Source organism: Drosophila elegans, unplaced genomic scaffold (assembly GCF_018152505.1).
Source record: "Drosophila elegans isolate 14027-0461.03 unplaced genomic scaffold, ASM1815250v1 contig_183, whole genome shotgun sequence".
NCBI classification, from domain to species: Eukaryota; Metazoa; Arthropoda; class Insecta; order Diptera; family Drosophilidae; genus Drosophila; species Drosophila elegans.
This window is the reverse complement of record NW_024545550.1, coordinates 3,798,316-3,822,617: the sequence shown is the minus strand read 5'-3', so window position 1 is coordinate 3,822,617 and position 24,302 is coordinate 3,798,316. Positions and strand designations below refer to the sequence as shown.

The window sequence follows — 24,302 nt, the reverse complement described above, 5'->3', positions numbered from 1 at the left end:
TATATCAGTCTTGCACGATTCCATTGTAATAAGACTCCGCCAAATTTGTATGAATTTATTCAGATTGACCACACAGATACACGAATTAAATACGTTATCTCATGTGAACTCTTCTTAAATTTTACCCTAATGACTCCTTCTTGCCCCTTTAATTAAAAAATAAAACAAATATTGTTGTCCCGTTTTTTGATGTCTAGACGATTTGTAATACAGCTACAATTGTACAATAAAATAATCTTTATCTTATCTAAATGTTTCAATATCAAACATATAATATAAATGTGATATAAATGCACGCATTGTTGTCACGGCATGAACGAAATAATCAATCACTGAACCCATGACCAAATCAGGTGCAATTTCTCTCTGTGTGGAAACAGGTACAGGGGGAAATATGCACGGCGAGTACGTGTTGCAATCTCCAATAGATACAGTACGCCGCTCGCAGATGCACAGTCTCAGATACAGATACAATACAAATGCCTCCGCGTGCGTGAGAAGCTCCAAGTTGGTGCGTTTTGCTTTTTTCACGCTCTCGCTGGCAAGTTGGTAGTTGGAAAAACGGAGAAAAACACTGAAAAACACTGAAAAACACAGAAAAAAACATGTTCTTTGTCATGGTTGGGTAAGTGTATATGCAGCTCCATCTGTTGCCGCCTCTGTGCTCGAAACTCGTATGTGAGCCAAGTGCACGGCCGAAACTGTAACCGAATACGCCATTAGCACCGAAAGGGGCCCAAAAGAACAGAGGGCACAGGGCCATAATTACATCTGCATCCGTTCTGGCCAAAAAGTATGGATGGGGGTCACACACAGATTGAGGCCATGATTGATGTTCTCCGTTCTGTTCCGGCGGAGATCGCATGGCCTTCTTATCAGTCGGTTACCATCCGAAATGCCAGACATTCCCATTCCCATTCCCAATGCCATTCTCCTCCGCCAGCAGACTCCTCTTCTGCAAATTTCCCTCGCTTCCATCACATTCACAGACCATAAATCTTCACTTCTGCGGGTTGGACCACTAAATGCCTTCACACAGTAACAGTTGTTTTCGAACCAAATGGCTTAAGGAAGTTTTCACGGCATTTAATTGCAAATCTCGTTTGGCCCGAAACATCATTAAAAGTTTGCCAGCACAAAACCTTTTGTGTTCATTAAAAATCATTAATTTCTACAGGTATATACAAATATTTATTTGCAAAGGAATTTGAAATGCGGAATTTAAGTTTCAAAATGCATAAGGAAAAATACTCACTAGCAATTCATTGAGTTATCTATTGGTCCCTAAACATTTTTATGATGCACATAAAACCTTTTTTTAAACAGTCTTTCTTTAAAAAAAAATAATTTAATATCAACTTATATTCCTTTTAAAATTTTAAAAAGTTATGAATGTTAATAGCACATGGATGGATCAATTTTTCTTACATAAATGAACCGACATGAAATAAAAACGTGACCCTGTTAGCATGATTTGTCTTTAAATTTTAATATAATTTTTTGAGCTTAGTCGCGTTTCAAATAAGTGTAGTAAATCACAAATATTTTTGCTGAAAAGAATTACGACATTTCTGGTGATGCTGTAACTTCTTGTAAGCCGGACCCTAAAATCCGATTCGACGCGACTTGTTGGGAGCAAATGCTTCGAATTTGTCACTCGACACGTCAATTATATAAATCGCTTATGCGGCCCTCCCGAAAATTCCCCCCTCGTATTTTGATGCTTGTTGATATACATAAATGAAGGGAAAATAAATTTGAAAATAATGTGTGAATTTCTCCTTGCCTCGTTTCAGCTCCCCAAAAATAAAACCGAAAAAATCCGACGATATTGTCAACGTGGAGCGAAGTGAATGAAAATTGAAAGTGTTTGTGCGTTGGGAAATGCTCGATCGCGATCGCAGCTGAGGATTATTGATTCCGACGAAATTCGAATTACGAATTACGGATTGCACCATCTACAATCCGTTCGCATATAGAAATAAATCTCCGACAAACAGTTGCAGCTGCCTACTTTGGCTAATTGATTTTCATTTCGGTTTCTGTTTTTCCCATTTGTTTGTTAGCTGGTTTGTTTGTTTGTTCGCCTCTTGCAATGAGGCGTCCAAAAGCTGCCAATCACAGCAACAAAAACACCCGTAACAACTCGCCAAATGAACAGAAACAAGCAAAAAAACAACAAGTACAAGTACATGAAGTGAAGCTACGCGACAATTGCGTTTGCGCTTTTTTCCTGTTTTTTTAATTAATTTTAAGTGTCGCCGTATTCTGTTGCCCTTTTTGCCGGGAGTGAGAAAGATAGCGTTTTGGGTTGGAGCCGTGAAACCCCTCGGAAATCGGCAATTTAATTTACAATACAACATTAGTACGGACATAAAAGCGGATAAAGGCGAGCAGCGAAAGGAGAACCCAAAATGTTCGCGGGAATAAGGAAGCGCCTGGCACGCAAGTAAGTCACCAGAAGAACTCCCGCACACTGCAAAAATGTTATAAAGTATTTTCTCCAGCTAATTAAGGCACTGAAAGCAAAACATAAATTCAAAAAAATTTATCAGGAAACACTAAACTAAAGCCTAAGTTCTGTAAACACAAGTAAAAACGTAAAAACAGTTTATAAGTGATGTTTTTGTAAATTTAAGAATTTTAAATCATTAATGGGTTTTTAATATATTTTGTATTAAAATCGATTTTGGATAAATTAATTATAGGATATTTTATTGGAAAAGAAATTGACTAAAAATGGTTATAAAAGACATTAATATTAATAATTTGAAAAGTGTAGAATATTATAAAGATTAATATATTATAGAATTGTGACTTTTTTCCTCGGACTAAGTATAAGTTATTTCGCCTGATTTAGGGAACCCACTTTTTTTTCTCTGTATACACCCACCCCCTTCGCCCCGGGAGACGATTATGTCCAGCAGCTTTTATGTGTTTCCTTCTACTTTATCAATGCTGTCCTTTCTTGGCCTCTGTCTTCCTTCGACTTCGACTACTTCCTTTGCCATGCCCCAATTCCCTCGTTAATGACTTTCGCGATAAAGGTCATTGGTCGCGGGGCGAAGTCGTGAGGAGAGGGGAAGCTTTTCAATTTGCAAAATCGCTGACAAAAATGGGAGAGTAACGCACACACACACACACACAAAAAAAAGGAACGTTGCAATGGAAAAACTTGCTTTTGTATAATTAATTTCTGGGGACTTACAATACACTCCCTCTTCGTTTTCCGAAGGCCGAGATTTTGCGACTTATCGGGCAAGTAGTCATCAGTCATCGTCATCATTATTATAATGTTTTTTTTTTGCGTTAAATGAGCCAATTAGTTTAAAATCTTTATTATTAGCTGATTGCTGATGGCTGGCATCTTCGACCGGTTTCGTTTGGCCATAAGCGAAAATTGAATTATGCTCCAGTGTGATTCGAATTTCGAGTTTGCCTCGCGGGCCATTACCTCTACAAAATTAGCAGTCGGAGCAATCAAAAAGCCATCTGCCAAATGATTTTCGTGGGAAAAGCAATCGGGACGAGAAACAAATGAAAATTTCCGCCAAACTATCGAAGTTTTTGTATAGATAATGGAAAATCATCAACAAAACGGCAAAGTTTTCATGCAAAAAAAGGGTAATTTATCTTTGTAAAAGAATTGTTTGGAGTAAATTGAATTAAAATAATAGAGATGTATCTCAAACTAATAACCGAACCTAATAACCTCATAACCTAAATAACTAAATTACATTAGATCGGCCTAATTAAGTACGGCATAGACCGGCTTGAACTATATTTTCTGCGTTTTCCGTTTGTTATAATTATATCAAATCAACATTAGGTCTTTGAATCATTTAATCATTTAACTTTATAGGCTGGTCACCCAAATATTCTTAATTTTGTAACATTTAATTACTCAAAATTAATTTAATTATGTATTCAACAAATTTCAATTAGATGACCAATGTTGGCGATAATTTTTCCGTATAGTCACTCGAATTAAAAGACTCACTTATGTAGAGCAGCTAAAGGTGGGCACACGTAGAACCTCACTCATCACTGGTGGCCTTTATTTACAAGTCATGATGTGATGTGCTAATTATTACAGAAAAGTGCAGTCGAATGCCTTTTAGCACTTACCGGTGACACGCCCCCTGGGGGCGTAAGATGATGATAACTAATGCCCCAAACACATCAGGCACCCATGAACCCAGGTGCTAAAAACACCTGTGCAAATAGAAACCCAAAAGCCCAAAGCACCTTGTAGGTGGAACTCTCTCATTAACATACTATGGGTATAATATGTATGTATAAATTGGGGGGAAGGGGGTGTATTTTCGGAGTTTGCCCCGAAAACCTTTAAGATCTTTGTGTTTCGGGGCCCACACACTCGAAATTGTTCGCTTAGAAACGCCTGCGAGGCCTTTCCCTCCTTCCATTTTCCCTCTTTCCTAACATGGCAATCAAGCGCGACTAAAGCTAAAAATAATTACACAAAAGACATAACACACTTTATTAAGCACTAAACATTTGATGTGCCGGGATGTGGGCTCCAAAACTCGGATGAAGGCAAGTGCAGCTGCAGAAAGAACACTCGGAGAAATAAAAAACCCATTTAAAATCAAGAATTCAAATCAGCAAAAACAATCATTAAAAATTCTGTGAGTAGGAACATTACATTTTTGATTAAAACAAAATTAATTCCTTGATTTTAAAGTTGTTTGGCCATGTTCTTTTTGATCACTTAAACATTAAACCAACATCTACCCTGGTAAATTTCGTAATTTTTTTTTTGTTTTTCAAATTAAAAACAAATAGTTTTGCTCTGTGTAAGTGTAAGATACAAATATGATGAATTCTCACGAACGTAAAAACTAAAGTCATTGGGATTTATGTGTGTGAGCTTGCCTGCGCGATGGGGCAACATTAGTGTTTCTTAAAACTTACAGCCACAGACTTCCTAATTATGATTGATACGGGAACAACATACGACCCACAACAGTAACGCCAGCAACAATAATAAGAACAACGATATATCCGCCGGCAGTTTCTTCATTCATTCTCAATTTCAAACCCATTTCGCCCTGTTCCCATTGTTTTCCGGCTTTTGCCCGCTACAATATCAGATGTATATCTTACATCTCGACGCTGCGCATGTGCCTCGTTTTTATGGGTTAAAGGAAATGTGGTGCAACAAAGCGTGAGCCAGTGGGAACTTACAGTTATGTAGGCTATATATGTAGTACCCCCCACCGTTTTCCAGCTTAGATTACACACACACAAAAGAAAACGCATAAAATGAAAATTAAACCAAGGCAAACTTCAGGGCTGCTCTTGGGCAATTAGCGGAAATCCAAACTCAAACTTTTTGTAACGATAAAACTATTTACACACGGGTTTGTTCAGCTGTTACCGAACTACAGTTCGTGTGTGCGTGTGTATCTTTGGGGTTTGAGTTTATTTTGCCAAGTGACAAAGAGGACAAATTGATCGACAGATAGACCACACTCTAAGCTTTTTCAAATCCAACCCTGTGCCCATAAATGCGCCATTAGCACTAACAAACGCATCTCCAAACTCCACTTGGCCGTAAAAATCCCTCACCCCCTTCCACTCAAAGAAAATACACCCACCACCGAAGAGGCAAAAGCATTCATTGCACACACAAAAGAAAAATGGCATTTTATGCATTTCAAGTGCGTCTGCCTCCACTATCTGGCATCTATATATTTCTGCCCGGATGGGTTGGGGAATTACACTTATGTATCAGTGTCCCGGGTCTGTTTTTGATGGCCGGCCGTCCCGCACTTCGTGTGTCACAGAAACTGAAGTGTCAATTCCATCATAAGCCAAAGTGGCGCACATATCGCATAACGCATCTCATCTCGGAAAGGGGCCACAGATGACGACTGGGACAGGCCAAGAAAAAGAAAAATTATTGAACAATTTCACAATAAAAAAACTGAAAAGAGAGAAGAAAGCAAGAAAATTACAATTGCACCACGATATATGTAGCATATGTCGAAGTTCGCAACGAAACTGAGATGCTCTCACCCTATAATAGGTAACTTGATAGGGTAGCTTGTGTAACTCAAACTTCTAGATGCCAAATAAGAATTAGATACTCTATGCCTAAAAGGAAACAGTATGAACTAACTTAGCTTTCTTTCTAATCGAACGGCACTACGTATATTATTATTATACTAAAACTAAGCAATAAACGTTTACTAGAGTTCATTTGCATAACAACACGTTTTGCGCAATAAGCTTGTTTTGTATTTATACCATTAATTCGCCACCTTGGCATCTATATTTTGGTATAAATCAAAACAAAATAGCAATGCTAAACGTTTAAGTGGTGAATTTGACTTTGAAGTATTATGTTAACCTTTTACCAATACCGTGAAGTATTGCATTTTCTGACATAATCTATAACATCTATTAAAACAATCATTATTTGGGATTACAATCTTTGATTGCTTTGACTTTGAATTAGTATAATCTTAAACATAGATTAGTACGATCATTACTTGGGATTACAAACTTTGCCCTTGAATAAGAAAAACTATTTCCAATGCAAAGTACGTAAAACTGATCCATGTTGTGAAAATCCCTAACAAATACTCTTCATTAACATCGATCATTTTAGCCGGGACTTAAAATCGTTGTACCCCACGCCAGTGAAATTAATAAAAACATCTTAGGGATACCCCACAGCACTTCTCGCTGGAATGGATTTTGACAGCAAACACGCCGCCGCAAAAGAGATAGCGACAGATCCAATTCTCGCATCCAGTCTTGGCGGCGTTTTCACTTTGGGTGCGACAACTGCAGCGGCGGTCGCCATAATGATGAATACCTTTTTAATGAGCGGCTGACACATGCAGATGCACATGGCGATGTCAGCCTGCGATTTATCATCTGGGAATCGGGGGCGTGATGGGGATGGGGGTGGGGATCGGTATTGGGAACTGCAGATGGAACTGAATCTGAAACTGGGGCTGCTCCTCCGCCTGAAGCCGTTCCCTGATGCGTGGAATGACCCTAACCTACCCCAGCTCAGCTCGGCTGATTGCCAACTATTGTGCGTTCAATTCCGTTATTGGGCTTTGACATGCAGAGTTCGCTGGCTCGGAAAAGTCAGTGCCACCAGGCGAACACGCATGCACTGAAGAAAATGCTTAACTTAGACTATGTCTCATATAATTAAAGCTCGGTTTCAATGCTGGCACGTAAAAATAATGTTAGATTAGTTAAATAAACAAATAAAGTAAATAAAATGTTAGAAAATTGCTAATCAAAAACTCTACAAATAAATAGTTCATTTTGTGTTGGCTAGAAGAAAGATTAAGGTTAAAAACGTGTTAGTAAACATTAGATGTTGGATTACCAAACATATGCCCAAATTAAAGTTAAATTTGAAGTTAATTTACGTTTCTAAGAAACCAATTTAGCTGCATATACTTTTTGTAAAGTATAAAATATTAATTGTTAACTTTGTTATATATATATATATATTTTTTTTTTTTCGTATATAAATACGATTTTTTCTTTCTTCATTGCTTTTTGTGTACTTGTGTGTACATGTGTATACATTTAATGAAATATTCCCGTGCATAGTTTCAGTATTTGCCACTGCTCCCCAGCCATTTTCCAGCTGACCGTACTTGCTTTCTAATTAAAAGTTTGCCCTTAACGTTTGCTTTAAACGCAAGCAAGTTTCTGGGTTTGGTCGGTGGGTGGGGCACCCGAAATGAACCCCGACCGACCCCACCCCAATCCACCCGACACGACCTGCGTTTTACAACCGCCCAGCGCACACATCTAGGTGCCATTGTTGTTGTGTTGGGCCAGCGAAATGTTTGTTGATAAATAGAATTTATATGTGGGTATGTGAGTTTATGGCCTGGCCTGGCCCGGCATTCGTTATAAATGTGTTTGTTGGCCAAAAGAGGCCAAAAAGGGGGCGACAGGTGCCCCAGACCAAGGTGCGTTATCTGGCCAACGACAGCGGATATGGCCTATTGAGCCAGTGTTTATGGGTCATTAGGGTGCGTGGAGCGATGGCAAACAATTCGGCAATATATATTGGCGAGACCGCCACTCCGTTGGGGCTCCTCTAATTAACATGCCATTGTCCTTGAAGTGAGAGCGATACCGATCGTTTCCGCTTGGCCAAGTGCCAATCAAAAATCTGCATGCAAAACAACCGAGAGTTGAGGAGCGGCTTCGGTTAAAGCGTAGCATGCAAATAACTTTCTAAACCGACGGCTGCACCTTGACGGCTTCCTTTTGGAGACAGGGAGCCGACGCACTGCGGAAAATGTATATGTATTTTATAATCAAGTCAAGAAGCTTATTGGGAATGGTTTAATGAGTGAGTGATTTAGGAAACAAAAGGCATTATTTACAACTTGTAACTATTTTAATGCAGTAAGGACAATGTTGGCTTATACAATTTTATTCGAACAAAATAAATATAATATATAAAGATCTGCTTGTGAATTTTAAATGCAAATGGTAATAAGCCTCAATACAAAAATATATTATATTTATTGAGACACTTTATATAACTTATAGGCTTTAACAAATGTTTAACATTAAGCCGACTTAAATAAACTGCAAAACTGTTCGATTCTCCAAGTGTTTGTCGAAATGCAAATGCGATGGCCACCATCGGCTCGCGCCTGTCAATCAGCGGAGGTCCCAGGTGTTTGGCCAGGTAAGCAGTAAGTGTCCACTTGACTTCCGTTTCGTGTTGGCTGCTCCTTGGTTCCCGGAATGAAACGTGACACACGCCGTCTCGGGATGGCTTTAATCTATTGCATTTGGCAGTAGTATTTACATGGCAGCCATTCGGCCCTTGTTTATATTTGCATAAATATTTACACAGACCAGCAGATGTGGATATGGCTGTGGCTTTTGGCTTTTCGCCTCTGGCGCCTCCTTCCCATTGACTTGAAATTGGAGTTGCCAATGTCTGTACGATCCATTGTGAGGGAATGGCTACTCATACTACAAGAGGGATTAGGGACTTCACTGCGATCTCATTTCGATTCGGCAACATGGCACTCAATTATGTCGTCGTAATTTCCTGTTCGGCACAATTATATGATGCTTATCGCCAGCTCGCTTTTTAACCATATTCGGTTCGGCTCATATGAAGCGTGTATAATAAATCTCCGAGTCGACTTGTCGTCAAATTATGCAAATTTCCAGTGTGGGCTCACTATCAGTTGGTGATCAAAAAGAGCCAGGGAGGGGATTTACCTTCTATATGTGGGTCATCAGCGTATCGATAACATCAACGTATTGTCAGCGCGGGAAAAGGGTGTTGAAATCAGAGGTAGAGGCTGAGGCAGCAGCAGAGCCAACTACTCGCATTTCTCATCACGCCCACGCAGTTTTGGAGCAGCGCTGGGAAACAATGGCATAACTACTTAGCTGGGCCCAAAGCCTTGTGCAATCGCACAGATGCAGATGCATCCACTTTTGCCCTCTTGTTTGACTTTGCCTAACACTTTGTGCCATACTTTTTCAACTGACAAAATACACATTCTCACGAAGGAGAATGCAGATAGTGATGGCGACAATTAATTTGGAGATTTTGTAGCTTGAACAGCAAAATATATGTATGTAGATATAAAAATGTATTAAATTGTACTTGAGTTGCTGGGATTAATTTTGAACAAATAGAATATATTGGAATATATGTTGAAAACCCGTACTAATTCCATTACTCAATTATTAGTATTATTTAACTATTATTATTATTAATATTTAACTAATAACAACTTCATTTGAACTTTAAAATTCGTTTGTATTTAGCCCCAAGAAGGAAAATAGGTAATATTAGTTGGATCACCTAAAATCCTTAATTTTTAGTGAGATAGAGCTTAGCTAGATCTGACGTGAACATAGCTATAGTGGCACCCTCGAATTAAGACCTCATTCTAGAGTAAACCATAAAGACAAGAGGGACAGGCTGACACGCCTATTTGGGCTACACTGTTGGATTTGTTTCAACTCTGCGAAATGGGTTACGTGTGAGGAGGCGAGGGCCCTTTGGCAGACAAACAAAAACCAAACACAGGGTGCGAGAGTGAGAGGGGCGGTGAGTGGGAGCAAGATGCAGTGCCCGATGTGCAGCGGAGCATGGAGTGCACTAAGCGCGGATTTATAACGGAAGCTTAGCCCGCTCGCCAGCTCATGAATAAATTAACACAAGAACATATGTACGCCTAAGTGCCTGTATGTAACGGTGAAGGCATACAGAACAAACACGCCCCCCAGGCACATTGGTTTTTAGCCACTACTTGCCATATAAGGCCGTGAGATACAACAGCAACCATCGATTAAAATCGATCTTCAGGCCCATAAATTATGCAATTCAACAAACGGAAAATTCTCTGCTCCAGCAGACAGTAGCGCACTATAGAGTTGCAGAATTGCACTATTCTATCAGATGAGATCGCTGCCACAGATCAAGTTCCATAAGTAGAAAGTATCGAGTGTGTGGCACTTTAAAACTTTGGGCTGAGTAAATGTACTAAAACTGATTAATTACAAGTGGTAGCCACTTCAAAAAATTAATATACGCTCATAATGTCTGAAAACTTTTATACATAGTTTTGAAGTTTTAGTTTAAACTTTAGGCCTTTTGGGAAAAATTAAAAAAATTCTTTAAGTTACATTAAATCGGTTATAAAAAATGCTTTTGATTGATTTTTTAATTTGAATTAAATTTTATATTTAATCACAGAAGATTTAAATTTACCAAGACAATCAAGACGTTAATAGGTACTCTTTAAAGTTAAGAAGCGTAAAATCATTGTTCGCTCCTTAGAAGCTTTACTGTATTGAAGCCCCCGCTTGGAGGAGGCTGCAACTTCATCTGCGTGTGGCCAGTGTGTTTTTCTGTTTCAGTTTCTGTTTCAGTTATAGTTTCTTTTTTTCAGCCCACGCCCATGTCAGTGGGCACCCACAAGCAGAGCGCAAAGACATTCGGACACTCGGACAGCTGGACAGTTGGGCGGTTCAACTTTAACTTCGATTTTCAATATTCATGACAGAAATGGGGGCGGCGGTGAGTTCGAACGGGGAGTTTGGGGGGAGAAGCCTGGTTCGAATGGCAGTCGAAAATTATGGCAATTACTGCAGAGTACTGTAAATTATTTGCTCTGGCGACCTCATTGTCAGCATACACACACTCACACACACACTTGTTGGAAAATTCATAACAGCATGTGTGCAAATATTCCCACATGCACTTTACAGTTGCTGTTTAATAATTCGGTGTGTTTAATGCAAATTGAGCGTTTAGCAGCCGTCAGTAGGCAGAGGAAAATGATCAACTAAATAGGTTCATGATTCGAATAATAAGCATGAACAACTTTTTTACCTATTTTAACATCATTGAAACTATTAAATAGTATACATGAAAAGCTCTGGTGACGGGTTTGCTGTTTTAAAGCATTTTATAAGTCATTAAGTGATTATTTTATGGGCTCTTCTCCTAAGCCTGTGTTTCGATACCTTACATTAAGAATTAAAACGCAATTTTTTAAAATAAAAACGACTTCTTTCTTTATTAGTTACTTACAAATCCATATCATTTATATAGTAAACCAAAGAAAATCTCATTTTATTTCCTGAGTGGATAAGTGTTTGGAAAGCGTTCAGCAAAAATGACCACTCAGTGGGTCACTCATCACTAAGGAATCCGCTTAAGCTCGTAAGTTCTTATCTCTGTATTCGGAGACCACAATTATGCCTCTTGGCTTATCGGCGTGAGCAGCCGTCAATTACAGTGTTCGCATAATTATGCCCCTCGAAATCGCTCTTAAAAGACGGCACGAGATTCCGACCATCTCCAGTTCGCCGGGAACGAGAACGGAACGGAATGAGAAGTGCGGTAGTAAGCGCCTTATGCGGCTTTTTTGTAGGTCGTATAAAACGAAGTCCCCCCGCGACGGCTACTTGCTTTATTTTATTTACTTTTTATACGCATTTGTGCAATATTTATTTTTATGCCAACTGCAATGGCCAGTGATAAGCGCTGGACGGCGGATGAGACGGATTTTGGGGAGCAGGGGATATACACTATATATTGGGGAGAGAAGGGAGAAAAGGAAGCAGACGAGACCAGCGACAGCGGAAATTTATGGTCGTCGCATAAAACGCATAATCAGTGAACGAATGTTGCCACAAAGCCAGAAAAAGAACAAGAGGCACGGGGTACTGGGGACTGGGGGCTTAACCGAATGACCGATGGATAGGGAATCGCCAAAGCTATAGCTATTGCTATACTAGAACAATTCCCCCCTTGGAGCCATCATCCGTATATTCGACGTTAAGCGCTTCGATAGAAATGCAAATTCAAGCAAAACTTGTGCGTAACTTATGGCTTCTGTATCGTACACTGAAGAAAAAAATAAATATAAAATTTGCTTTGATTTATATTTTTATTAAACTCGACAAAAGAAAAGTTTGGGCTTATTTTAATACATAAATAAACACATTTCATTATATTAATATTTTTACCTAATGTTCTTAAGTCTAAAAGTTTCCAAGAAAAGAAGAAGTACAAAATGTTTTTAATGCAAAAATTTAACTAAGGGAAAGTAAACTAGTGAGTAAAATGCTTTAAAATTGCTATAACAAATACTTACACTTTTTAATGCTTATTATGATATATAAAAAATTCATTACAAAAATTACCCATATAAATAATAATACCAATATAGTCTTAACAGTATGACTTTAAACTAATTGTATGATTTATGCACCAGTAATAATTGTCTTTATACCAAAATAGCTTTTCAGGTACAATCCCATCTTTCAATACCATGACTGTCTTAAGGTTGTTCTTATCCAAAAGATTTATTTTGCTTTTATTTTAAATATATTTTTAGCTTTTGTTATTTTTAGTTTTTGGACACGGTTTTCCACAGTCTATGTTGTGCACACATAAGCTGGATGAGTCAGTGCTAAATTGGTCCGCCTAAAGTGCAACGTTTGCACTCTGCACCTTGCCGCCTTCGGCACTATTTCACTGTCAATTGATCGGGTGATGGCTTGATGGGATTATAGGATGATGGGATGGAATCGGGCAATCGGGCAGCGGTAATTGCAGGGCTGCGTTAATTAAAGCCCTGTAATGTCATTAGCTGGCCTTTTGACTCGCGCGTCTCTCTAATTAGGTTTGCATCTAACGCAGGATGATGAAGATGATGATGATGATGACTGGGAGTCTGCGGATGATTGAACAGAGGATGGCTGACGCACTTGCACGCGATGCGATACTTCGCGTCTCACTTAATTACCGACTGCCAATGGCCAGCTTGATAACAGTTAAATTGATTTTGATTGCTTTATTCGATGCCTATAAATCAAAGACGAATGGAAATTCTATGGGGCACGTGGGCAGCAGAATACTCGACTGGGGCAGGAGCTGGAGTTGGAAAAACGATACGCGCGATATGGACACCGATATGCTGGGAGACCAAAATATAGGCATAGGCATAGGCATATATATATATATATGCATATGCATCGGTACTGGCCACTGCCCACTTGTCCGGTGTCAACGTCAAACACGAAACGAAACATTTTGTGCGATTAGCTTGTAAGATTGTTTGCAGCTCTTTTTTGTGGCCATTTATTCAACTGCAGTCGGCAGTCCGAAGTCGGCAACTCGATAGTTAGAGTGTGTAAAACTGGATTGCAGCTGGACCGGGCTAAGAGCTAAAAGCCAAAAGGGTGAGAGGGTGAGAGGGGCAGTGGGGCAGAAGCTGGCTTAGATGTGAACGTAGACAAGCTGGCAAGCCAAAAGCATTTTGGCCTCATGGTGATTTCGTTTTTTTCTTCTCACTACTTTTTGGCCAGTGTTTGCCCACTCGAATGCCTCCGAGTGGCAATTTTATCGAATTATTTGCACTTAGCTGCAAATTCAATTGGAAATAACGAGCGACTTTTCGTTGTTAGCACTGGGATGCTGACGATACGAGTACTTATGCATGTAATGTACGGCTACGGGTACGGATACGGGTACAAATATCCCAATCCCCTTAGGCCCCCAAACAGCAGGTGATCCCATGCACTTTGCACACTCAAAGGCACAAACACAATTGATATCTCTGTCGCAGTCTATTCGGGTCGTGTCAAAAACCGCCGCAAGGTGGTAACCCCCATCAATTGGAGTTGTGCAGTAAACATGAACTAAGAAAGAAATACGTTTTTAACCAGATACTTAAAGTTTTTTTTAAAAACTTTTAGATTTAAACAATTATGTCAGAAAATGACAGAAAAGAAGTTACAAAATGTATTCAAATGTATTTGTTTTAAAAATCCAAGATAATTTTAATTATGGAAAGATTAAAAAAATATAGAATTCTTTATACCAAACACTTAAATATGTATGTACTAAAAAATCGTAATAGTGTTTATTGTATTAAACATTAATTTTTCTTGGTGTATGTGTTGAGATCACTTTATGAGCTGCCTCTGCATAGTTTCTCCTAGCCTATATTTACTATACTTGATGTGGTATATATTTTTGCATTGTGCAACGGTTTGGCCGCTTATTTAATTTTTTTTCGGAATTTGCCGATAAGCGACGTGAGCAATAGGAAATATTTTGACACTTCTTTATGGGGCAATCTAAAAAATATGCCGACTATGCAATGGCGATATGGAAACCACTTTGTATTGTAGCGAAGTGAACAATTACCAACAAAAATTGGTTGGGAAACTGTTGGGCGTAGAAAAAAATTAAGAACCAAGGCCGAATGCAAACTGATCTTTTTTGTTTTTTTTTGTATATTTCAGGCAAAACGAGAAGGATTGCGATGAGGATGACAAGGACGATGTGCTTGACTTAATGCCGCCGCCGCCGAATTATATACAGATCTCCCAGGGCAGGATTCAGTTGGTTCATCAGGCAAGGACGCCCTTGGAATCGGAAGCGGGAACTCTCTCCCTGGAGCGACATGGAGGCTCGATCACCGGATCCGGCGGCTGTGATAAGGTGAGTTTTTGTTGCCACAATTAACCCCAGGCTTGGTATTTGGTAACTCCCAGCTTTTGGTATCGACATAAAGGCACGTAGCGCTTTTGGGATAGACGTAGACCCATCCAATTACAGACAATCAGCTCGAATCAAATCATAGTCCCCCTGCATACAGCTATTACTGCCCCTTCATCAACTAACCTTCGGCTCTGGTGTTTGTGAGTGGTTAACCCATTTTCTACCAACGAAAAAGGGGGAAAGCAAAAAACGAGCAGCTCGCTTTCCATTGTTGGCGTGTGGAGAATTTTCCCAAAGTGCGGCATGCAAATGCAAACGAGACTCTCGGCGAGGCAAACACCTTTGAACTCGGCTTCTCAGTTTGAGCCACTTGAACTCGTTAACGTGCCATTTGAGACACATCGCAGCGGCGTTCCACAGATTGATGAAGGACTTCTCATGGCGCTGGGACTGGGTCTGGGACTGGGGCTGAGGCCAAATGCCCTCTTGACATGCGAATCTCGGGACGCGGGTCACGCCAACTTTGACTCGTCTGCCGCTGCATTAATCCACCAATTTCTCCCCAATTTTCCAACAATTCTAGCCTAATTGATCGCGTATAAATGCCGAGAAACACTAGCTGGCCAGCGTTTCCCATGGATCGTATGGTGCTCCCATATGCCCGCTCCATGGCATTCGCATTCGCATTCGAATTCGAATTCTCGCTGCTGCTCACGTTCCGACTTCCGTGACGTTTTAATAGCACTAAGTATGGCGCATGCGCAGCAGCTGGAGTTGATTTATGGTAGTTACAGGCCGCATCCATCGGTTGCATGGATGGATGGATGGTCCATAAGCGGCTGCAAATGAGCCGGGCCAGCTGGAACGTGGTAACTGCTCCATGTAAATGGCAGTTGACGCGGTAATGCTTCCCAGAATCCACTGGAGAAGTCACGGCTCCTGCTAATTGAACCCACGAATCCGCTCCAGAGGCTGCGTGTTTCGATTACCAAGCTCCATACTCCATACTCCATCCGCCGGCTGGAGGACAGACAGACACCCACTCGCGGCAAATTTGCCAAATGGCATCTCGATTATTTGTGCACACACAATGGACCTGATGCACTGCATCCATGGCTGTCATCAGAACCCAGTCACGTTCTCTCCCCATAAGTTGCTGCTGTGCTTTTGCTGTTGCAGTTGCTGCTGCTGCTGCTGCTGCTGCAGTTGCAACTGTGCAGTTTCGCTCTGGCGACGAGTGATTGAGGAGAGTTCAATGAACTGCCAGCTATTTATTTGCTGTGTTTGTTCAGACTTCTTACCCCGGATCCCGCCTCAGCTTCTGGCTCAGATTCCCCGATTCTCCGATTCTGCTGCACATGCGCACAGTTTCGCCAGCTGGAATAGAAGTCTATGGGCTGGCATTGTTGTCGCCGTCTCCATTTCATTGCATGCATTAGCATATGGATATGTGTGTACCTACTTCTGCTATATTTGTTTACACAGAAAAAAGTCTCGAAGTGGAGAAGCAAATACTTTCCACAAATCGAAAAAATGAGAAGAGAAGCTGTTTTCTTATACAAAGAAATATGCGACTTGACTTCCTAAGACATTTAATTTAATGGTTTAAGATGAACAATAAAAATATAATTCTGCTTAAAATGTTTTTCTTATTAAGATGTTATTTCAAAAGTCAGGCCAAGTCCCTATGGTTTTAAATATTTTTGAGAATGAGTAAAAAGGTATTTTGAAATTAATTTATACCAAAAGCTTAGCTATAATAGTTAATCTAGAAACTGTTGAAATCTTCAAAACATTTATTTTTTCTGTGTAAGACTGGCTGCTCCACCTCGAGACTGGATAATTTCCTGCCACAAATCATGGCATTCATTCTCGCTTAGTTGGCCAACTCTTTTGGCCATTCATAATCATGCTTGGATCGTAATCTTTATAAATTCTCTCTCGTTACGGCAGAACAACAAAAATCAATTTATCTATTGCGCAAAAAAGGCCGAGTTCAAAACAAAAACCATGCTTCGAAAGACAACACACAACCCATTTTCCTCAAGCTATAAAAATTATTTTTACAACTTCCACAACTAATATTAAGTGTTTAACAAAACAGAAAGCAGAAAAAAAAATCGAAAAAAGCAAACTGGTGTTTTACGAGCGGCGGCGTCACATTAGTTGCTTTGTTTCTGTGATTTTTGTTGTCTGTTGGAGCCAAAAACCATTGCCGCCTGACCATTTTTAGGCAGGGAAAAACTTTGAAATTGCCATTGCCATTTCCATTTCCTGCCCACGCCCCCTCCCTTTCCCCCCATCTCTTTGACTCCTTGTGTAAGTATATACCTATATATATCGGTATATAGTTCACTAAGTAGCTAATCTCTTTGGGGCTTTTCCTTTTCGATTTTAGCCCGAAAACCTCAGTTTTTGTGCCACGGTTCCTCTGTGGCATGTCAGCCTTGCTCTCGGTGAATTATTGGCCATGCACACCTGCAACTTGCCCACTCACCACCCCCCGAACACACTTCAGCCCACTCTTGCACCTGCCCCAGACCTTCTCCTCATCGCGTGCGGATTAAGTCGAAACTTATTGTGTTTTTTGGTCCGAATGCAATGTAGCATTCGCTCTGAAAATCGGGATTGTGCCCAAAAGAGTTCAATGATTTGCTTTTTACACCTCGAATCTGTTTTCTGTTTTCGTTGCGGTGACAAGATCGTAAATTAATTTCAATTGCTTTTCTTTTTTTTTTTTGAGCTGTTATAATTATTTTTCTCACTTTGCCGCCAACAGTGCTGTAACTTGAAATAATAGCTAGAATATAGTAAAAAGTATCTCTTTATAACAGGTGATAAATAAGACACTTTGGAGCTGTAGTTAATCTTAAAAGTTTGCAAATTAGTGGAAGTTCTCAGGGTCAAGTTCTAATGTTTGACTCAAACTATAAAGAAATTGTGGGCTTACACTGAAATGTTACTAACTTGAGGCAATAAACAGCTCATAGGTTTAAACAACACAGCAAGAAAGACAGTATTTATTAATGATGTGGGTTACTAATGCTATGGTTTTTCTATATAATACAGTAATCTAAAAAACAATACAAAGTTATAAATATTTTTGATCCAAAAATGTATATTTAAAATATAACGTTAGCTTAAGCAATTACTTTTTTTTTTAAACTAGAAAGTAAAGCTTCTGGGCAGCACTAAAATCGCTTACAAACACAAACACAAACCCCACTCACACTCACACTCGCACTCACAAACTTCATTGGTTCACTGGCCACATATACACGGAAAATTGAAGAAAAACACCCATGCACATATTCAGCTAGCTTTAACTTTTCGTTTTTGGGAAATTAGCCGTAGCATTTAGCCTTCTTGCGCTGCTTCCTGAGTTTTTGGTTTTTCTGTTTTGTTGTTCTTGCAGGATGTGTTGGAGAAGCGGATGATTGAAGTTGAAGGCGCTCTGCTGCGTTTGCAGGAGCAGTTCCAGAAAGTGAGTACTCCTACGGAAATGTATCTATACATTCGCATCTATCCATGTCCATTTCCATTTCCATCTCCTGCCCCCTGCGAAGTTGAGACGTTATTACCCAGCCCGGACATTGCTCTCGAAATGAACTTTGAATTTGATGTCGCCGGAGTTGGGATTTCGGCCCGTTCCCAAAGCATTTTAATTTCCTGTGCGGTCAGCGTGTGAGAGATTTTGTTTCGGGACTGGGTCTTTGGGCGGGGTTCAGATGGACATGGGGGTCATTAATCGTGTTCAGTCGTTTGCGCTCTGTGCGGTTAATGCGGTCTTGCTGGCCAACAAGGTCGCCTGGATGGGCAATTAAAAGTTACAAGCTTAAATTACATGCATATGTACCAACATCAAATTATCCGACTGGAGAGTTAAAGGCAAAATGTCCCATAAAAATAGGACTATTCTGAACGCCCATATCAAGTTCAACATATTTGGGACAAACCAGTAAATTCGATTTAAAGAGGCTTAAATAACTAAATTTATTTTCTCAGTTACGTAAAATAAACTGTTTTATTAATAAATGAAAGTTAGTTGGATTAAAACTATAGTGTTCTGAGCTCTGAATATATCCTTTTTAATTAAATTAATATATCTACTTGTATGTTACAAATTTCTAGCAATGTGCCCAGTATTTTCTCATATCATCATATCCATATTATATTTCTTTAAGATATTAGGAAAGTATTGAAAGTTATTTGCCTTTGAAGTTGTTTGCAACACTCAATAAGTTTGTTTATACTTATAAAATAAATTGAATTATCATTTTATCATAGATGATTTAAAATCCATACTTATGAGAGCCTTTTAGCCAATGAACTGAATGCAAATATGGCTAATAATGCATACTCAAACTTTCTAGTAGTGACATTTGCGAAAACGTCCATGCAAATTGACCAACATAAACTCTCATAAAATACGTCTTAGAAAAACTGGGCATAGGAAATTCCGCTGTTTATTACCTTCGGTCCACTCGATCAAAGCCCTTTCAATGGCAAATCACAATCTAAACTGTCATCACAATGGCCGGAGGATGCCCCCTGTCGGCCCGAAAGAAAGTTTAATGGCCGGAACTTTCCGGCGGAAGGAGCTCGGCTTGGCATACGCATTTCCGGCTTTAGGTAATTGAATTTGATAACAAAAAAATAAATAGAAGAACGAGCCAGTGCCCCGAAAACGAGTTAACTGCTTGGAGTTTATGGTGTGAAAAGGAGCAGCGTGCGGCATCCATTCCACGCCCACACCCATTTTTTGGCCAATGATTTCCGCAGCCAAATGGCCACCCGCCGCCTGCTGTTCTTGATTTTCACAGGAAGCGGCGGAGACAAAACGCGTCGAGAGGAAAAGTGGAAAAGTGTTTTCTGCTCTGTTTTGGCCCGTTCTCGTTCTGGCCATTGCCTGATTTCCTATACTTTTGGCAGGCGGCCCAGCTCGCAGCAGAATTTACGAGTGTGGCAGTGGCAGTTGCCCCCGACTTCCCATTCTTCGCCTTATCATCTCGCCAGGCTATGAGCGTGGTCCATGCATGGGAATCCGATTACGGCACTCGGAAAAAAATAGTTAGGACTTTTTCCACTGACATTTTAACCATTAAGTTACACCATACTTTTTATTTATTTTATCAAATTTAACTAAAACATAAACATATTCATATCATGCTCATTTAAAATGTATGTTGTACAGATAAACGATATGTATTTACCCATTTAAAATATATATTTAATAATACATTTTTGATACGCTTCTGGTATTTTATTAGCCAAATATATTATAATTAACATAAAGTTTTCTACTCCAGGGTCAATTGTTTTGATAGAGAGTTTTTTAGAAGTATTCAAAATGTAAAAAATTATTTTTCCAAGTGCATGGGCATATGCGGACGCTGTTTTTTTTTTTTTTTGCACCACAAGGAGTTTTGAAAGGAGTGGAGGAAGTGGGCGGAGTGGATACATGAGCTACCGTTGCCACTGTCCCAACTTCCAGCTCCTTTGGCAATATTTCTGCACTTTATCTGCCTGTAAATAACGATTAACTATGCTCGCTGCTCCCTCAGCTGCCTTTGCGTTTTTCGTTGCTTTTGCTTTTGGTTTGGCGTTTGCTTTTGCCTTTGCCACTGTCCTTCGATTTCACTTAGTCAAAGTCTCTCCCCCACAATGCGGCTGTATGTGTACTTTATTGTTATTGGCATATCAGTGGCTCAAAGGAAGTGGGAGAAGAATGCACTGAAAAAAAAATATTTTACATGTCATTGATATCTTAATATTTACAAAAAATAAAAATGCCATTTTTGAACATTTGGATATAAAAAAAAATATTGAAATGATAGCTATAAGCTCAACAAATATTAAATTCAACAGGAAGTTAATACTGGAGCCTCTACCTTAACCTCGCTATCAAATTAAATCTTTACGGTTAAATAATTTAAATTAAACTTGTGTATTAATTGGTCAATTGTCTCGCTGTACACATTGGTAGTTTAATAATGTTACTATTTTAATACTCCAATGCTTGTAAACATTTCGAAAAGGTCAAGTTTTTTCCAAGTGAAAAGAGGAGCGGGAGTTGGCAATCCATTGACAAGTCGGGCCACCAAAAGTGTGAATGTTGCAGAATTCTTTTTCGGCTCCCGAGGCTAAAATTGGCAGAAGAGAGGAGAAATGGGGGTTAAGGGGCGGACTTAGACAGCCTGTTGGCCATGTCGCATGCAATAAATGGCACGATTCAATGAATATCCATCTTCCGATTCGGCATGCTATCCCCATCATCGTCATTCTCATTCCCAGACCCACTTTCATCATCATTCTCATCTGTTTCTTATTCGGTGGAAAGGAGAGTGTGGGTTTACTTTAGTGTAATTGATTTCCAGGCCGAGAACCCTGCGATTATGGTCTCTTAATTGATAAGAAAGACGTCCTTCAAAGGGTTTTAGCCCCCTAACTTTCGTTGCTATAGCTATAGGTTTCCGCTTTCAAGTCTTCCATCTTCATCCTGCTCAAATTGCTGACAGTTGCCGTTTTTTACCAATTTCTTTCTTGTTACAACAGCTGAGCCCTTGTCCGTAAAGTTAAAGCACATGGCAACACGACATTTAATCCTTTGTCCCCTCAAATATTTGTGTTTGTTGTACGAAATGCTGGCAAACAAATGGAAGAGGCAGATGACTAAACGGAAGTTTTGTTTATTTGTTTGCCTTTAATCAGGCGACAGATCAACAAGCCGAATCTGAATGGATTGGCATGTGCTAATGAAAAGTTGACTTAGGGGCATCAGAAGAGAAACAGGGAAACGGGAGAAGGAAGAAGAGAGAAGAGAGAAGGGATGCACAATGCACAACTTTCGCCAACAGCACGTGCTTAATTTTTAATTCCAATGGAGGTCCAGCCCCTCCAGTCATCTCTTTGCCACCCTCGCTTCCTCCTCCCACTCCCCTTGTTGCCCTTGGAAATCTGCGCCTTTAATAAGCTCAGCTGCATTCAGTTTAAGAAAATGGAGAGCTGGAGTGAATGGGGCAAGGAGAATACAGAATACAGTCAAGCTATCACAAGTTTAGCTCAGGAAATTTATTTTTGTTTACAAAATATTTTATGTTTTACTTAAACTGTAACGTTAAAATTATTTGGATTAAAACAATTTTTTTAAAAAAGGCAATTACTACAAACTTTTCTTTATTATCTTAATACATTTCATTGAAAACCTATATACTTAATAATAAAATTACTGTATATATATACGATTTTATAAGGAGATTAGAAATTCTATTTTGAAAAGTCAGATCAAAATAACAAAATAAAGAGATTTCTGTTTAGATTTTATAAAAAAAACCTTATTCTTTTAACAAAAGTCAGTTGAAATTTGTTCTGATGAATTGCTCAAATGTGTTTGAAAAGATTTCTATTTCGTGGATTTTTTAATTACGTTTCGTAAAATTGTAGTTTGTAGATTCAAACCATCGTTGAGCGGATCGTTTGCAGAGGTTCCACTGTAATGGAGCAAAGCAAAGGAGGCAAAAGAAAAACTGTCGCTGTCAACTGTCAAGAAGGGGGCGTGGTCCTGGTCTCGGACGATGTCTCTTGAGTGGCACTTGGTTCGCTTACAAGAGCCATCGAAGTGGTGAGAAGTGGGGGGCGGGCTCAAGATGAAGGAGAGAAGTCGCAGCATGAGCACTTTTTATTATCCACATCGGAAGAGGGTTCCTTCGTCCCTCTCATCATCATCATCATCATCATCATCATTCAGAGTCTTCTTCTTCTGCTTTTGAATTGCTAATAATTTTGTCGCAAGCGTTTGATGGTTTACTCACTCGGAAATGAAGGCACCACCGCCGAAGTTGCTGCAGCACCACCTATAGCCATTCCCAGTCCGATTGCAACCACCCATCAGTGGCGCCCAGTCCGGAACTAGAGTTATGTACATAACTGAATATATAGCCATAAATTTGGGGTAGGTCAGAGCACTCTGGAGTGTAATATTGTTGCACATACTTAATGCTAGTCGCCGTTAATGCAGAGAAAGCCACCCTTTTAACGTTTACCCCCAGGATCCTCATTCAGTTTTTTAAAGCTAAATCTAAAGCCAACTTGATGATTCATACGCCCCCTCAAACCTGAAGAGAATTTCAGAACTACCACCACTATACGGCATATGGGGAGGTCGTTTCAGAGCCCCTTGACAAAAAAGTGCAATGCAATTAATTTTTCGCGAAACTTTTTCGGGGAAGGGAATAGCTTCCACTCGCTCATTTGCACACAGAGAAAATGCCAATGAAAAGCACTATAGATATTGTAAATTTTCAGGGTGATAAATTTGCAATAACTATATAACGGACATATAATGAAAATATTCAAACTTTTTTTATAGACAGAAAAAATAATCAAGAGGTATGCAAAACACATAATAGATAAGTTAAAGTTAATTGTTGTCCCATGTTTTGAAAATATAATGTGAAATATAAAAAAGGCAATCAATTTGTTTTTAATTTTATGATAAATTAATCAAATGGGTGATTTATTTTCCTGTGTATACTTTTTTTAACTTCCCTTTTCGTCTTGCTCAAGTGACGTTTTAGTGTTTGCATTTGACGCATCGGACGAGAAATTCACCATGTGAACGGATCACCACCAGTTCAGTATATAGATATGTATAGGGTTGGTCTTCTGCCTCGCATCTGCGAAATGTTTATTTTATTGTTTTCTCATCTCCCTTCCACTCCCACGGTCGCGGTTCATTAAATTAAAAACGGCCAATTCGAGTATTCCAGTTCGGAGTAATACATCAAAAAACATCGGCTTTTTGGGGAGAGAGAAGACAGTGTTGTTGTGCCGGCTGTTGCAGCTGATCGAAGTGGGTGGAGAAAGCGGGAGGGGGGGCGAAAGCTGGTTCCCAGCAGCTGTTCTCTTATAGAAATGCGGCGAATTCGCCAGTCTCTCTCTCTTTCTCTCCCTCTCTCTTGTTTTTCACCTAAACTCCAACGGGAGGGTTGTTTTCCCAGTTCCTTGCTCATTTATGTCCTTTTTATCATTGATTCGCCGGCTTTCGGGAGTAACGCAAATGTTCGCCATCGGTCGCGTGTTTTTTTAAACATTTTTTTTCTTTTGCCTTCCTGAAAATTATATCTTTTCTAATTTGAGCTACGTTGTTTTCTTTGTGCCCAAATTTATTCATCTTTGGGGACAGTCACCATTCCCTTCCCATTTACTCTTCAGTCAGACGCTTTTTCGGACTTCAACTTGGCTTGTTATTTTAACGGTTTTGTGGTCTCCAAAGTTTTCCAAAGTT

The 24,302-nt window shown here is 39.6% G+C and overlaps 1 protein-coding gene across 4 annotated transcripts in view; it reads left to right on the top strand.

Moving 5' to 3' along the window:
* LOC108144989 overlaps positions 1-24,302 on the top strand; it is a 39,736-nt gene that overhangs the window by 7,033 nt on the left and 8,401 nt on the right. For 2 of the 4 annotated variants that reach the window (XM_017270144.2, XM_017270142.2), the window contains exons 2-4: positions 1,797-2,449; positions 14,818-15,016; positions 18,432-18,500. In XM_017270144.2, the coding sequence (XP_017125633.1) occupies positions 2,415-2,449; positions 14,818-15,016; positions 18,432-18,500 (303 nt within the window). In that variant the 5' untranslated portion in view covers positions 1,797-2,414. The remainder of the gene's footprint in view (positions 1-1,796; positions 2,450-14,817; positions 15,017-18,431; positions 18,501-24,302) is intronic. The other 2 variants (XM_017270145.2, XM_017270143.2) reach the window with 1 other exon arrangement.